The following is a 17899-nucleotide window of genomic DNA, read 5'->3' on the forward strand; positions in this document are numbered from 1 at the left end:
GGATCCTTCACCCCTCCTCGCCCCGAAACCCGCGCGGACCGGGAAGCCCGACGCCTCGCCAGTTCCCTCTCCGCCGGCCGGAAGCGCGCGGTCCCCGGGGCAGGGCTGGGCCGGAGGCGCGGATGCGCAGGGCGCCCGCAAGCGGGGGCGTGGGACGTGGAGGGGCGAGGGGTCCCCTGGGCTGCCCCCGGCTTCTTCGGATTAAAGACTTGGGGGAATGGGGTTCCCACCGTATCCCTCCCTCCAATTCCGAGGCGCGGCACCCACCTCCAACGCCCCGAGGCCGTTCCAGGAGGCCAGGAGGACCCAGTGCCAAAGCGGGCAGCATCGCGGACCCTGCGCGGGGCACCGAAGGTGCGCTGCTGTGGGAGTGGGATCCGCCGCGCCCTGGCTCTGTCGGTGCCGTCGCCGCCGCCGTCTCCGGGGGCCCCGCTGCTTGCGCCGCCCCGGCTGCTCTCTCCTGCCGCTGCCGAGGAAACTGACGGAGCTGGAGCGCGGCGGCTGGGCTCGGAAGCCCGGCGAGTCAGCTGATCCAGCCCCACCCCGTTCGGCACCCCGAGAGAGACCCCTAGCGGAGCCGCCGGGGAGCTGCGCACGCTCGGGCCGGGAGGGAGGGGCCCGCGCCCCCGGCGCCCACAGGTTTGCGGCGTCCTCGCCTCCTCCGCTCCCCACGCGCAGCCCCGGCCGCCGGCCCCCGGGCTCCGCGCGCGAGAGAGGGAGAGTCTGGGGCCAGGAGACAGGACGGTGCGGGATCAGGGAAAGGTGAGTCGTAGGGACGTTCTGGGCTCCAGAAAACTCGGGAGCGCTCCCCCGCTCGTCCCCGTGAGCTTGACTCATCCGACCCCGCAGGCCTCTCGGGGATGTCGTATCAGGGCTGCTGCTGGGGTGCGTTTCTATCCGCATTTCCTTTTTTTTTTTTTTGCCTTGGTTTGGTGAGGGGAGGCGTTTTCTGGCAGAGAATAGGAACAAGACAAGCTTAAAGGAAATAGAATTTCTTTACTTGTTGAGAGAGTAGACGCCTCATTTTTTGAATTTTTTTTTTTTTAATTTTTTTTACCCCTTCAAAAGCAGCCAGGAGCAACCTGGAATATCTATCTTTAGAACGAACCAAAGGAGAAAGGCACCGGACGTGGCGAACAAGGGGGCGACCTATTACTTCTCCTTGAAGGAAGGTGTTTTTTTTTTTGTTTTTGGGAGGGGGTTGTTGTTGTTTTAAGTTTGCTTATTTGTTTTGTGGTTTTGGTTTGGGGAAGGGAACGGTCAGCAGGGATTTTTGTTTGTTTGTATCAGGTAGGGATGTAACATCCATCTGAGATGAGGGTGAAGTGAACGTTTGAAGGGAAAAGATTTGGGGAGATGATGCCTCCTCGACCCTCATGATTAAGAACGCCTGACCTCAAACTCTGACCTTGTTCTTCATTGTGTCTGTCCTAAATTACAGAAATGAACCTGCTGGGAAGCCACTTTCTCCTAGATTAAGCACAAACCATCCAATGCCCGGTTAGTGTTTAGCTAGGCTAGAATGGTCTAGAACTGCCCAGCCCTGCTCTTGACCTGAAGGAACTCAAGTCACTAAGCCACCGTCCATTGCGGTGCTAGTGGCAAGGAATGAAGCCCCAGCTTCTGGCCATTGGGATAAAGGCTCAGCCAGGAAGATGCTGACTTCCTTCCTGAGAAGTGAACATTCATCTGCCTCTCCCCTAAATGTTGTCTTCTGTCATTCCCTCCTCAAGCCATCCAGTCCTGACCCTTGGGCTACTTTTTCCCTTGTTCTTTGAATGTCTTCAACAAATAATAGCCAATACTTGTTATAGGGTAAAACTTGTTTACATGCTTTATGTTCTTTAATTCCTCCAAAAGCCAGTGAGGTCCTTCCTTTTATTCCCAGTTATAAAGATAGGAAGCTGAAGCTAAGCAAATCCCAACAGCAAAGAACAACACACATTTACCACCACACCAGTTCCCTCTGTCCTAGGTTTGTACGAACGATTGAAGGCATCTGAATGCAAAAAGCAGTATAACTCCGAGATGGGGAGGGAACAGCGACAGCTAACAAATTGTGCAGAGTCCACTGCAAAATGAAAAAAAAGTAGCACCCTTTGTCTAAAACTAAATATTTTATTTTTTGAAGATTTGATCGATTTGACAAAGAGAAGAGAGAGAGAGCGCACACACACACAAGCAGGGGGATTGGGAGTGAAAGAAGCAGCTCCCCACTGAACAGGGAGCCCTATGTGGGGCTGGATTCCAGCCCCGTGACCTGAGCGGAAGGCAGGTGCTAAACTGACTCCCAGGCACCCCCAGAATTAAATATTTTAAGGTGGCGACAGCAGAATGTTAAACAAATCATGGGGCTTCTTCCGAGCTCTGGGCAATGTGTCATGCAGAATGCATGTTCAGAAAGCCGGTCCTAGAGAAGAGGAAGCAATTTTTAATAGTATGGGGTTTTTATTAAGTACAAACTCAAAAATACAGAGGTGAAGTTATGATCTGTAAAAATAACAGTTCTTAGATTTAGCATTTTCTCTTTCCCCTGTTGAAATTCCCCTGTTGAAATTCAGGGCACTCACACATTCCTTGGACAAGATGTTCCCCAAGGAAAGATGATTAGCTCCGGACTGTCAGAATGATGGACATTCTCTGCATTTTCTTCTGTTCTACCACTGCTCTGAGATCCTGATGGTTTTTACTTTTCAACCATTATCTCTGTTCTGCATTTAATGCCATTTCCTGCCCTGAGGTGTCTTCTGGATCCCCTGAGCAGGAAATGCAAGAACATCTGTAGCCAGAAGAACCCTGCAGAACTGTGGACGGAAGTGACCACCCATTGGTAAGAAAACTCCACACCAGCATTCCGAGGGGTAGAGGCTTCAATGCCTCAGTTTGTGAGAGGTTCGCTGGCTCTTTAGACGATGCATTCTGAGCTTTAGGGTTACTAGAAAGTTCTTGCCCCATTGAAAGTTCACATTCCTTTCCTTTAACCTCCCATTTAGAGGTCCTTTTTGTACCCCCGTGACCAAGCAACTAGTCTAGTCCATACCATAGAAATTTATTTTCTCACAATTCTGGAATCTAAAAGGCCACAATCAAGCTTATAGAGTTGGTTTTCCCTGTGATGGCACTATGTATGACATACTTGAGAGTTTCACATGCCTCTTAACCTGTCTTCCCTTCTAGAACTTCATGCTGATTCCTCTTTGTAGACCAGAAGTAGATATTGAAATGTATTCTCTCTCATCTTTCTCTCTACCTTCTCACTGACGAAAGGACATTATTATTCCTTTATCTTCATTGCAGCCTTCAATATCTACAGAACTCTAACCTGTAAATAGCATTCAAGCTTTTCATCATATTTTCTCTTAATAATGAGTGCAGTTTTTCACATAGGAAGATTTTTTTTTTCTTTCTAATAAATGGACGTAAAAAAATTTTTAAATGAATAATTAGCACTTAACTTACCTGCAGTTGACTACACCTGTGTAACAGACCTGCCTGTAGGCAGAGAATGAGACATTTCACCTGCCCTTTTTTTTCAGTCATTCAGGGGCCTTCATTCATGGGCCTTTAAAATGAGTTCTCTGCAATCACACAAAACTACTTCAGAGGCAGGGGTCAGATTCAAGTAAGTCACTGGAATGTCTGGGCCGTTCAGTCAGTTAAGCTTCTGCCTTCAGCTCAGTTCATGGTCCCAGGGCTGTGGGATCGAGCTCCACGTCCCACTCCCTGCTCAGCGGGGAGTCTGCTTCTCTGTCTTTCCCCCCAACCCCCCCGCTCATGTGCCTTCTCCCTCTCTCTCTCAAATAAATAAATAAAGTCTTAAAAAGAAAATTCAAGTAAATCATGCTTTGCAAATGGACTTGGTATAATTCAGTAGTAACTCAATGGGACAACAAAAATCAAGTGTTCACTGGGGCACCATTATTGACAGCTGACTTGCATAGCTTTTTTGAATAATGGTGGTAATTCCGAGGTTCCTACAAGGACTATATTCCCTTATCTTATTGAATAAAAAGGGGAGGGGGAGGAACAAGAAAGAATAGGCCATACATGCCTACCCGAGAGATAGGAATTGTAAAAAATCAATCCAGTAGCAGGAAGATTTAATGGAGACTGTATGAAAATTACACCAATTTGTTTCTTCAGGAAATTTGAATAGGGCAGCAATATGTGATGGTGGAAAAGAGTTCAAGGTTTGAGAAATCCTGACAGCTACACATCAGTTTTGGAAATAGTTATGGAAGCCACCAGAGCCCTGTTACTGAAAATCCCCCCTCATCAGGTGGTATAGTGCCCAACTCAGAAGGTGCCTAATACAGTGCCTGACTGACCATAGAAATCATTTCTCTTTTCTTGAGAGAATAGCTATTCACATTAGCTGTCACTTAGTGACCGAGATAGTCCTCCTTTGACCTTGCATCGACCTTGCCAGGGGTTGGCAGTTAGCACAGTAGCTGTCAACCCAGTGTTACTTAGGTGGGTCCCTAAGTAATATGTTGCCAATAAAAGTCCCAAATTCGTGAATGATTTACTTTAAAAAAAAAAAAAACCATAAATGAGAACAGATTCAAGGTGACTTTTTTATCAGCCTACTCATTTGTATTCCAATATGCTTTCTTGAGTGGGAGAAAAAGGGACGGAGCTGTAGAATTAAGTGATATGCTAAGAATTGGGCAAAACCTTGACCACTCCCAAGGGCATGTTGCAAGTCTGTGACATCCTCTTTGCAGATGGAAAGGACTGGAAGGGCTGCTTGCCAGGGGTGCTGAGAGGATTTCACAGGGCTGGTCCCTCCTGCAGAATGGAAGATTACATCACGTGGTGAAGAGGAGTCACTCCCCCAGCAGCTGCCAGAAGCCACAGCTTGCCATGGCCTGGGGCCATTGCCAGCACTCCACAGGGGGACAGACTTTGAAGCTGAGGGATGTTCTGCTGCAAGGTGCTGAAGACCTCTTTATCTCCACACAAATCATACTTAGGATTGTCCTTTCAGTTCACCTCTTTAAGGAGAGAGAAGTTCTAGAATCTTTGGTAAGTAACTCAACTTTCAAAATCCTAGTGAAGACGATAGCCAGAGAAGTGTTACCTAACCCTAAAATGATTGGGAAGGTTTCTAGGCAGATATGCTTTTAAGTATTCACCAACACGTTTTATAAATAAAACAACATCCTGAATGACAAAGCACACAAACCATCTAACTAACAAATAAAAGCTTCGTAGGCTTTCAGTATATAGCTTTTGTCCCTAAGAAAACACTTGACTTTCTGTATCCCCCAAATGTCCCATGTGATATTTATTCCCATTAAAGTAAATAGAATTTCTGGAATGAAAGTCTTTTCCATTGGTGGATCAATCAAATATTTGTACTCTTCTACTGTGGGAAGGATAAAAGCCTGATACATTCACTCCCCTTAAAGAGCTTATGTTTATGTAAGAAAAAAATATCTGGGAGGAAAAAGGCATAGTGAACAGTGACTGTTATTAACAATACGGTATTGTATACAAGAGGGTAGATCTTAAAAGTTCTCATCACAAAGGGGTGCCTGGGTGGTTTAGTCGGTGAAGCATTTAGCTCTTGATATCAGCTCAGGTCTTGATCTCCAGGTCATGAGCTCATGCTAGGCATGGAACCTACCTAAAAAAAGGAAAAAAAAAGTTGTAATTATGGTGGTGATAGATGTTATCTGAACTTACTGTGGTAATCAGTTTCATTTTATATATATATACACACACACACACACACACACGTATATTTATACGTGTGTGTATATATAGTCATATTGTATACCTAACACTAATGCATTGTTATGTGTAAATTATATCTCAACTTAAGTTTAAAAAGAACAGCATAGTGGAAGACATATCAGTAAGTACAACTTTGTGTTAAGTATTCCTGTGTATGTATATGAATGCATCAAAAGAAAATGAGAGTCATAAACCTATAGCACTTGAAAGGGTTAATCAGGGACATCAGGAAGAAGGTTTTTTTGCAGGGGATTTGATAAAAAGAAAAGAATAGGGAGCAAGAAGGAGGCTATTCTAAGGAAGGACCCTGTAAATACATCCAGAGTGTTCATGATGGGGCTGGTAATGGGGAGTTAGCTGTGGGGGGCACAGTTAATGTCTGAGGACTGAAGAATTTAGGTCAGATGGAATGGGCAGCAGTGGGCTATTACCACTCATGACAGGGTCCTAATCAATCTGACAGATTCTGACATTTCTCAAAGAAGGTCTGTCAGTGGGGAAGATGTAGGGAAATTGGAGGTGAAAAGTTGGAATTGATTGGGAAAAATAGGGAATTGCAGAAGTTTCAGGCACGGACCATGGATGGGATTTGTAAAAAGTTTGTGAAAAGACATGGTAGGACACTGCATTCCTAATAAGACTAAAGGATTGCTGTGTGCCAAGATGAGGAATTTACATGCAGGATCTCACTGAAGGCTTGTGATTGTGTTGGGTTCACCTCCCATGCCACAAATGAGGAGGTGAGTGGGGTTAACCCCACCAGAAGGGTGTGGAGGAGAAGGGATTTCTATACAGTTCTGTCTCACCTGGACACCATTATTTACATATTAGTGAGGGAAGTAACACATTTGATTTCTAGTTTGTTTGGAGACAGGGATAGGAAGTACATACAATAGGAAGGAACTTGAACATGGTCTATGAAGACCGAAGGGTGATGAAGGGGAGATAAATGATGATGATGCGATAGGGCGGTGGTCTGTGATGATTAGCAGCTGTCCCCAGCAGATGAGTCGAGAACTATTCAGATGAAGTTACCATGATATCCCAAAAGAGCAGAGCTGTCTTGTGTTTACTTATAACCACCAACTCGTCACTTAGAGATGTGGTACCTGGGAGATGAACCATAAATATTCCTGTAAATGCAGTGTGAGAAGGACATGAGTTACATTTCTATCTCAAGGTCATTTGTCAATACATGAATGAGCTAGAATAATGATCCTTGAAAAATGGGAAGAATAATGTCTTTTACCACAATTTCGAACTGTGTCCTGGGGAAACCTTGTAAAGCAGTATGTTACTAAGTGTTCAGTTTGTAAACAGAAATATTTCTGTAATCAAAGAGGTTTGAGAAATATGTGGTTCAAAGAAATTAAATACGCATCTTTATTTTAGAATGCTACCTACCACCCTTAAAAATGCTGCCGTGCGGTTTGAATTTTATACCTCTTTATACAGCATCCCTCTCTCTCCCCTGTTTTTGTTTTTGTTTACTGCATTAACTCCTGAGACTAGTGTTGCCCCAAGTGAGCTTCAGGGAACTCTGCTTTGAAGGCATTTTAATGGATCCTTGGACTTTTTTTTTTTTTTTTTTTTTTAGACCCTTGCAATAATGAAGGTTTATAGTGTAGGTCTTTGTCAAAGCGGATGGTTCTTGCCGCTGAAAGGTGCTTCCACACATGACCTTGAAGAGAGATTAATAAAGGAAGAAAGTAGAAATAATAGGTTGACAGACATTTTAAAGTAGGGCATAACAGATGCCATAAAAAGCATCCTGAAAGTTTAAAATAGGAGTTATAATATATGTTATATGGAAGAGAACTCATTAGAGTCTTTGAATATTTATAATACACAAATGTGAGTATAGGACCAGCGTCTTCCCAGTTTGGGGGAGAAATGGATAGAATCCAATCACATTTGAGCCTGCTTCTCTTTCAAGTTCCTCATGTAAAAGGAGGAAGTATTGCTAAGTTCACAAAGATATGCCTCAGGATAAAACTTGAGTTCACTGTACTGCCTTTCATCTTCCTGGGTAGGGGCCCTTAAGAGTGGCCAGGACCTCTCCATCGATGAGCAAAGCCTTCCAGGAAAAAAAATTGAAGAGACAGCTATTGGATTAATTTTAAGAGGCTTTTGCTGATATTTCTCATAAAGAATACATGGAAAGTAAAGACATGAGAAATTATAGCTCTCTGGGTCAAAAAACAAAAAAAAAAAAAAGAAAGAAAACCACCTCTAAATTCCCATAGTTTTTCTCTGTTAGTCTTTATTGAAAAATTCATTTACTGCTAATGGTGTCAAGAGGCGCTGTCAGCCCTTGTTATTGTACAAAAAGAAAAATAAAGGAAAGGTTAGGGAGCCCTATCTAAAAAAGGAATGTTGTCATTTCTATTTTCCAACTAGCAAGTGAAAACAGGTTCTGTTATCTAAACTTCACAGAGCTTAGGGTCCAATAACCACCTTGTTCTGGTGACTTTGTGAGCCTAGTAAGAGATTTATACTAAATAAAAAAGGGAACCAGGCAGACCATTGCCTTTTGGAGAAGAAGAATAAAATAAGGTGGAAATCAACAGGGGAAATGGTGAAAACACAAGTCTTGGTTTTTGGATGATTCTAGAGCCCTAGCATCAACCATGGCTTAAATCTTTGAAAATACCAAATTCAGTACTGATTTTGGCCTATGTAAGAAAACAAGTCATAGATTTGCTGAAACTCCATTGTAGCATTTTACATTTTAGCCTCAACTCTTTGGGAGCTACTGGGAAATGTTTTTCTTTTTTTCCTCAGATTGTATCATCATGGTTTGGTGCTTTTCCACCAAAATATCTAAACAACTCCAACAGGCCTATGCAGGTGATATGTGTGTTGAGGAAGGTAGACCAAGATATTAGAAACAGTTGGAGTAACTCAAGTCTTTAATACTGTCACCTTAGTCTCAATAATTCAGCACCTAAATGATATGCATAAGAGATAATTCTTTTAGCCACGACAGAGGAGCTCCAGGAAGCACAGTGATGAGCATTCTCTCATTAGGAATTAGTTTTCAGCAATAACCATCCAGTGTAACCTTTAGTCTCCATGAACCAAAACACAGCATGACCTCAGGCTTTATCCTCCCTTGGGATTGAGAAGCAGTTCTCTGTGTAAGTGGCAATTTCATCCTGATTTTTCAAGCTTGGAGCTCTCTCACCTTCTACCTACTGGAAGAGAAGATGTTGGATGGCTGGCCCTGAGGGACCTTATCTTTCATTTCTCTGGTGAGGTAGACTCTGATTTAAAATGGTTTTCCTTTACTCTGAACATGCCAGGTGCCCCCTCCCCGATCTTGTAACATCCCGTGACTGCCTCCTCCCGTCCATCTCCAGCTCTTTCCCAGTTCCTGTGAGTTGAAAAAGAACACAGAATTACAGTGTTTAGAACTGAGGTAGATGTAGTGCTCCTGTAGGCCAAGCCTTTCTACGATGAGGACACATTGGCAACCCAGAGAAGGGGGGTGACTTGCATCCAGTCCTCTGACTCTTTATGGGCAAATGTTGGCCCTACCCCCCTACATCTCATGCTCGTTTCATCTCATCTGGACCTCTCACCAGACCTGAGTCATGAAAACAGTGGGACACAGAGGCCAACCGTACTTTATGCAGTGGTCTTATTTTTCCTCATCTAAACTTGGCTTATTTTTCTAAAAACTTGGGAATTGGAACCCAGCTCAATCACCTGTTTGATCCTCGGAAGATGCAGGTCTGTCACCTGCAGTATTCTTGAGACAATGATTTGATGTCTGCTTTCTTATTTCCTGTTATTAGGAACTACCTTCCAGAAACATAGAAATTTCACTAGAATGTTTTTATTGCTTTTTTATTTTGTTTTGTTTATTTATTATTTATTTTTATATTTATTTATTTATATTTATTTTATTTATTGAGCTGAAAGTTACCTCTTCTGCAACAAAGGGGGCAAGAGTCTACAATGAGGAAAAGACATTTTCTTCAACAAATGGTACTAGGAAAACTGGAAGCTACATGCAAGAGAATGAAACTGGACCCCCTTTCTTACACCATACACAAAAATAAACTCAGAATGGATTAAAGGCCTAAATGTGAGACTTGAAATCATATAAATCCTAGAAGAACACATAGGCAATAATTTTTTTGACATTGGCTGTAGAAACATTTTTCTAGATCTGTCTCCTCAGGCAAGGGAAACAAAGCAAAATAAACTACTGGGATTACACAAAAATAAAATTTGCACAGTGAAGGAAACTATAACAAAACCATAAAGCAACCTACAGAATGAAAGAAAATATTGCAAATGATATATCCAATAAAGGGTTAATATCCGAAAAATGTAAAGATCTTATATAGCTCAACACCAAAAAGCACAAATAATCCAATTAAAAATAGGCAGAGGACCTGAATAGACATTTTTTCATAAGACATGCAGATGGCCACTAGACACATGAAAAGGTGCTCAATATCACCACTCATCAGGGAAATGCAGATCAAAACCACAATGAGATATCATCTTACACCTGTCAGAATAGCCAATATGAAAAAGACAAGTAAGTTTTGGCAAGGTTACAGAGAAAAAGGAACCCTCGTGCGCTGTTGGTGGGAATGCAAATCGGTGCAGCCACCTTGGACAACAGTATGGAGGTTCCTCAAAAAACCAAAAATAGAATACTATATGATCCAGTAATTCTACTACTGGGTATTTACCCAAAGAAAATGAGAACACCAATTCAAAAAGGTATGTGCACTCTTATGTTTATGCAGTATTATTCGCAATAGCCAAGATATGAAAATAACCCAAGTGTCCATCCACAGATGTATGGATAAAGGAAAGAGAAAGCTCAAACACAGAGGACAAACTGATAGTTGCCAGAGGGAAGGTGGGGGATGGAGGGGTAAAAAAGACAAAGGGGATTTAGAGTACATGTATTGTGATGAGCACTGAGAAATGTATAGAAATGTAGAATCATTATATTGTACACCTGAAACTAAGAGAATGCCTGTATGTGGATTATACATCAATAATAATAAATTAATTAAAAATAAAATTTACTTTCTCTTTACTTCTAATGTTTTAGTTCCAATTCTACCATGTAGAGTAAAGCTAAATGCAAAGAATGACTCCACGTTCATTCACAGGACAACCCCGCTGAAGTTTTAAGACACCTATCCAGTGTTGTTTTAGGTCTTTCTTTCCTTCTCACACCTAACATCTGATTTTTTGAACTGTGGCTTTATAGGCTATAGTTGCCAAATCCCCTTGGTGACTAGTGATCACATTCCTGACAGCACCAACAGAATATTTTTGATCATCACAGAAAGTTCTGTTGGACAGCCTGAGCTACAGTAAAGGGGAAAGGCAGAATATATACGGACAGACATGCAGGCAGGTGGGTGGACACAGTGGAGGGAGTTTGTGGAAGGTCGCTACTAATTTCTTCCATATTTTCACTTAACTAGACAGCAATGTCACGGGCTGAGCGTGAGGCCAGAGGGGAAGACTATTTCTCTAGGGAGCTAAAGATAGTGCATGGACAAGGGGAAAATGATAGGATTCCCGGACAGCTCTAAATCCACTTCAGGTTCGTCTGCCTGGAGACCAGTCAGCACGCTGGTGTGTTTTCGCTTGCCACGTTCCCTAGCACAGATGTGGAGCTGGAGTAGGTGGAACGTTGACCCAGGCTTCATGGGAGGTTCTCCATCCCAGCTGCACATCAGGGTCACGTGCGTGAGCTACTGAAACATTCGGAAACTTTATCCCTTCAGCAGAGTTTCTGATTGAACATTCTGAAAACGAGGCCTGGGCATGGATTTATTTAAAATTCCCAACATGATTCTAATGCATAGACGTGTTTAGGACCACTGAATTAGAGCAGGAAGGGGAGGAAATGTGCAGAGAAGAGCTGCGGCATCGGGGAACTTGGCTAATGATGGGCGGCAGGTTCTGGGAGGTTTGGTGAAAGAGACTCAGGATTCGTGGAGGGTGTTCAGATTGGGAGATATTCAAGGCTGCGGTGATGAGGATGAGCTAGGAATCTAGGGCTTTTTGGGGTGTCCAATACAAGCCAGGAAAAGGGCGCAATGAAATTTGCCATGCCGGTCTAAATTAGTGCAGTCAGTGAAATACAATGCAAACTGCATAGAGAATTGTAAACTTTTCTGTAGCTATATTGAAAAAAAAAGGAAAGGTATACAAGTGAACTTAATTTTTTTTTCTTTTAGATTTTATTTATTTGACAGAGAGAGAGAGATCACAAGTAGGCAGAGAGGCAGGCAGAGAGAGAGAGAGGAGGAAGCAGGCTCCCTGTGGAGCAGAGAGCCCGATGTGGGGCTCGATCCCAGTACCCTGGGATCATGACCTGAGCCGAAGGCAGAGGCTTTAACCCACTGAGCCACCCAGGTGCCCCCAAATGAACTTAATTTTAATAATATGTTTTCTGTTACTTGATTTATGCAAAATACTTTCATTTCAACATGCGATCAGTATAAAAGATATTAATGAGATATTTGACCTCCTGTTTTACGTTTTGTCTTTGTACTTTGGTGTGGATATTATACTCACAGCACATCTCAATTCAGAGAAGACACATTTTAAGTGCTCAGGAGCCACAGGGAGCTGGTGGGTACCATCTTGGACAGTGTGGGTCTAGGGGGTGGTGATTAGAATGAAAATGTTGCATGATTCTATGGGACATTTTTTGCAGAATACAAACATACTGAAATGTATTAAATCTTTTGTGTATATCTATAACCCTTTGTTAACTTGAGTTATAGAATATAACCAATTGAATTTTTTTAAAAAGATTTTATTAATTTGACAGACAGAGATCAGATTTTTTTAAAAAGATTTTATTTATTTATTTGACAGACAGAGATCACAAGTAGGCAGAGAGAGAGAGAGAGGGAAGCAGGCTCCCTGCTGAGCAGAGAGCCCAATGTGAGGCTCGATCCCAGAACCCTGGGCTCATGACCTAAGCCAAAGGCAGAGACTTCAACCAATTGAGCCATCCAGATGCCCCAAATATAACCAATTAAAATAATTATTTTATAACATTGTGTTATTATTATCTACTCTACTGAGATAACTTTAAAGTCATACTTGATGTGCAATATTCTTTGCAATCACCCCCAAATTTGATACGCTCAACTTGGGCATCTTGATGTAGGTTGTAAAGACAAAGCTACAAAGTACCTAAAAACAGTTACAATGTTTTTATTATGATAGTCCAGCCAGGTAGGACTATATCCAGTGAGGTTCTTATCTAGCCCAATATAGCTTGTGCATATAAAGCGTCATGTGGCTCTTAGTCATACACCCTGTTAGAGTCCAAAAGTGCCCTGCCAGCCACACGTATTTAATGGAGGTTCATCTGGCGTGCATTTCCTGGTGAGTCTGTGTCAGCTTCAGCATCCAGAGGTCCCTGCTTCCTTTTCTGTGTGTCCATATGCTAGTCTTTTAATATTCCATTCTACATGCTTACTCTGACTTATGTGGAGGGAATCTTTTCTTACTTTCTTTGAGTTGAAGCTCCTGATTTTGGAGAAGAAAGGAAGATGGGAAGCAAACACTCCCTTGCCATGTAGGTGGTAGCAAAGCTGGATTTGATTGATCAGACCTCAACTTAGTATTCTAGAAGAGCATGAGCAAAAAGGAGCTTGTGTTTCATGAAGGATCCCATGACAAGAAATTGGCCTGTGTATTTTCGAAATTGCGAGAGAGGAATGGTGGACATTGTCAGCCGAATCAAATACATTAATACGTTGTCAGCCAGTTTTTCATTGGGAAGTCAGCTCCCTGGATGTTCCAATCCTGCTTTAAGCACCTCTCCGTGTCTTACCCAAGATGCCTGTCTCCGTTCCACCTGGAAAGCCACCACAGGTATTTGCTGCTGCTGAGATCACCGTGGATACAGATGACATGCTTGGTGGCTCAGGGAGGATGTCCTGCTGTGTTTGACTTGGACTACCCCTCCGGTCTGTTCTGTCCTGTAGCCTGTCTCAGGTGTACGTAGTCCGTAAAGACCATTAGCCATCTCCAGTGACCAGTCCTCTCTTGCAAGCTGGTATTTTAACACAAAGTTACTATGGCTTTAGAGATGCACTCAGTCTTGCTGGAATAAGACTGTCATCTAGTATTAGGAACAAGAGCATAGGTTTTCTGCAAAAGGAACTGACTTGAGAGTACGCTGTTGCTTGCTCAGCCAAAACAGGATGTAAAAGCTCCCTCTTCAAGCAGACAGCGCTTGAGGTGTCCCAGACCCAGGAGAACTCTTCCATCATTGTCCAGGCCATTCATTGGGGCAGGATTTTATTTTATTTTATTTTATTTTATTTTATTTTATTTTATTTTATTTTTAAAAGATTTTATTTATTTATTTGACAGAAAGGGATCACAAGTAGGCAGAGAGGCAGAGAGAGAGAGAGAGAGAGAGAGAGAGAGAGGAAGAAGCAGGCTCCCTGCCAAGCAGAGAGCCCAACTTGGGACTCAATCCCAGGACACTGAGATCATGACCTGAGCCGAAGGCAGAGGCTTAACTCACTGAGCCACCCAGGCGCCCCTGGGGCAGGATTTTAAAACAGAATCCTCACATCACCGTTTCGTTCTGGAGCACCAATTAGGTTGTCTTTATCAGACATTCCATACTCTCCTTTATTACCTCTCTTGTGCTGGTTTTATTTCTGTTCCATGCAAGACTTTGAGGACGCAAATTGTGATTAGAGCACAGATACTGTGAATCACACACATTGTCTTAAACCTGGGTCTGTCAGTCCCCACATAGTGATACTGTGCAGTCAGCTAAACTCGCTCCCAGGTCTTCCTCTATGAAATTAAGTAATGCACCCTACCTCCTGGGGTTATAGTGAGGCTTAAAAATGACATATGCTGAGTGCTTGGCACATAATGGGCATTCAATAAATGCTAGTTTGGTATTAAAGCTATGGATGTGGCTTGGACAAGGACTTTTTATGTGGTTCAGCTGGTCATTACCCCCCCGCCCCCCCACCACATACATAAAAGAAGACTTCACAATGCGATAGTTGGTGAGCTGTGGTTGGGGCCTTGGAAATGGACAAGGTAGAAATGAGGGCCCAGACTGGGCCGGCTTCAGTGAATACCTGAAATGACTCTTGTTAACACACTGGAAGGATTCTGATGGGCAGCCTTTAGTCTGAGATGTTTTCAACCTCCTCTCTCTCTTTCTTTGTCATTTTTTAACAGCTTTACGGAGGTATACTTCACGTATGATACAATTCACCAGTTAAAGTGTACACTTCAGTGGTTATTAGAATAGTCACAGATAGCTGCAACCATTATCACAACCTTAGTACATTTTCATCACCTTTAAAATAAAACCTTATATCCTTCAGCTGTCACCCTCCACCCCCACCAGCCATAAGCAGTAATCTACTTCCTGCCTTTATAGATTTCCTTGTTTTGGAAGTTTCGTATGAATAGTATCATATAATATGTGGTCTTTTGTAACTGGCTTCTTTCACTTAGCATAGTTTTCAAGGCTCATCCATGTGGTAGCAGGTATCAGCACGTCATTCCTTTTTATGGCCAAATAATTTCCTTGTATAGATGAACTACATTTTGTTTATCATTGATGGACATTGGGTTGTCTTCTCCATTTTTGTCTTTATAAATAATGCTGCTGTGATCATTTGTGGACAAGTTTTTGTGTGGATGTATGCTTTTATTTCTGTTGGATTTCTACCTTGGGGTGGAATTGCGAGAGAGTAGCCTTCTTCTGTGTTTCTATCCCTGGGATGGTAAAGAGTTAGTGATTATATTCTTATCTCCCTAAAATACTTTCTGTGACAAGCCTAAATCTTCTAGATATTTGTTTACCCCATTGATGATCAATGGGAAATTACCGCATATCAAGTACTATTCCAGGTACTGGACAACTTTGGTGGGCACTTTGGGTTCTGGACTCTTCAGGATCTAGACAGAAGATCCTACTGCTTACCTGGCAGTAGGTAACTACTTTTTTTTTGCATCAGATGTAATTGTAGGCTACATTATGCAGGAAAGCAAAAATAGCACTAGCACTTAACCTGCTTCTTTCTTAGTTATCTAAATAAGCTATTGTCATTTCTTAACTCTTACAAAAGCTGTCTATAACCTTGCATAGATGCTTCTTCTGCTCACTGCTTATTTATGTGCTCATATTTGTATTCATTAATGTGCTCATCCATTCATTCAGTACAAATTTATTAAATACCTACAGTCTGTCAATCACTGTATTAGATGGATATAAAGATATTTAAGACATGCACTTCTTGTTGGAGAGAAATATGCATAAATAGGTTGTTATACAATATGATATTGATGAAATGTTTGTAACCCATCTTGTGGTTACTGCAGAAGGCTCACTAAAAGGTAGAGATGTAGAACATGGATATAGAGATAGGTTGGAGAACTTTCCAGGAAGAGGGTATGGTGTAGACAGACACAGAAGAAAGGAATATTATGGTATGAGTAGGTTAGTATTGTTGGATTTTATAGTGCTTCTGGGATAAGGAGTCTTCAGAAGGAAAATTTAACTGCTTAGTATGTAGCCTGCCAGGAGGAATTAATCATTAAGAGAAAAAAAATTATGCAATGATTTACAACTGCCCACTAAATAGCTGTGTGACTTCAGGTAAGCCATTAACCTCTCTGTGCCTCATTTTTTATCAGATGTTGAGTGGGAAATAGACTTTATGGATATCTTCTTTCTAAAGTGACACATGAATTGCTAAAAAAAAAAAAATTAAAGTCCTGAAGAACTTTCTAATATTACCCCAAATATAGCTAAGGCTTGGCCAGATAAAACTATATAAAATGGAGGAGATATGCATAAATTCGATTCCAGATTAAACAGTTTAAAGTAAAGGACTCTGAAATAAGAAAGCAGATGAATTTCAAACCTGGCTTGGTGCTCTCATGATGCCAACGGCCTACAGAAGAAAATTCCCAAACCCCAATTTCAAGTCTGTACTTACCCTTCCCCAGCTCCACCCTTCATGACTCATGAAGAGGGCACACCTTTTATCTGACCTCAAAGCCTCCCCTAATAGTTGTTTTGAAACACTTGGTGCATCTCTGCAGATTGTGGATTGTGGATTGTGAGCTTTTGTGATTATTCCACAAGACTGACTCAGTACTCATTTCTTCATGGATGAACTGGTGGCTGTGTTCTGTAAAATTTAGATATTTTCACATCTTTAAGATCATATTGGAGGCTCTGCAGGGGCTGCATCACATTTTATTCTTAAAGGTATGCTAACAGTGGTCAGTAGTACCCCTCTCCCTTTTTGAAAGATATACGGCTTTCTTTTTTTATCTTCCATTTACTGCCCCTAGCTCGTGGTAGCTGTACAGAAGCAAAGAGAATAGAAAGAGCCACAACAGCCCTTTAAGTCTAGCCTGTAACTCCTTCCAGAGCTTCTGCTCTCATCCATCACCCCATATTGACAAAGCTATAAGGAAGACCAGGGGAGATCCTTGATGACCAAACCAAAGTATCCCCAAATGATGGGCTTAGTCCTAAAGGTACACAGCAAGCACAAGAGGGAAAGATTTCTGATTCATCCATCCACAGAATCCACCTGAGAGGTTGTCTTCTTTCTTTAATGGTTATCCCATGAAAGAGGAACGAGCAGTCTATGATAATGGAAATATAAACAGGGAAGAACGCACAATGTAAACTTCAAGACACTAAATATAAAGGGCACAGAAAGAACAAATGAAGGCACACTGGGACATTGGAGAACAGGTTTCAATGAGGCAACAAAAGCCTGTGTTCTCCAGTTGCTCTAGGAACATCTAGCATTACACCCTCCATTACTGTGCTTCTTTGGAAGAGCCCCTGCTCAAGTGGGCCCATTGCCATTACAGAAGGGAGACCTTACTCTGGTGAAAGAGAAACTCTCCTCAGTGCTGATGAAGCTGCTGGTCACTTATAAGCCGCAGAACTTTCCTAAATTACCCCCATGCATCACCTCAAAATTTGGAAGTTGTATAATCTCCTGGAATTTGCATAGTGGCCATTGTTCATGGAATGCGATTTCCAGAACTGAATTCCTAGGATAAGGCTGTGCTGGGAATTTAAGGTTTTCTTATAGGCACCATTTACACCTTTTATGTTCATCTGCTTCATAAC

At 42.3% G+C, this 17899-nt stretch overlaps 1 protein-coding gene and 1 long non-coding RNA gene across 8 annotated transcripts in view; one reads left to right on the forward strand and one right to left on the reverse strand.

Annotated features, from left to right (window-relative positions):
• Positions 1-895, reverse strand: part of APP (amyloid beta precursor protein) — a 263764-nt gene extending 262869 nt beyond the window's left edge. For all 7 annotated transcript variants that reach the window (XM_032353260.1, XM_032353250.1, XM_032353243.1 and 4 more), the window contains exon 1: positions 268-895. In XM_032353260.1, the coding sequence (XP_032209151.1) occupies positions 268-837 (570 nt within the window). In that variant the 5' untranslated portion in view covers positions 838-895. The remainder of the gene's footprint in view (positions 1-267) is intronic.
• Positions 780-1897, forward strand: LOC116596175. The gene is made up of 3 exons (XR_004288042.1): positions 780-885; positions 1072-1172; positions 1442-1897. It is a non-coding gene; the product is annotated as an uncharacterized LOC116596175 (long non-coding RNA).
• The last annotated feature ends 16002 nt before the right edge of the window (positions 1898-17899 follow it).

This window comes from Mustela erminea, chromosome 1 (genome assembly GCF_009829155.1).
Source record: "Mustela erminea isolate mMusErm1 chromosome 1, mMusErm1.Pri, whole genome shotgun sequence".
NCBI lineage: Eukaryota > Metazoa > Chordata > Mammalia > Carnivora > Mustelidae > Mustela > Mustela erminea.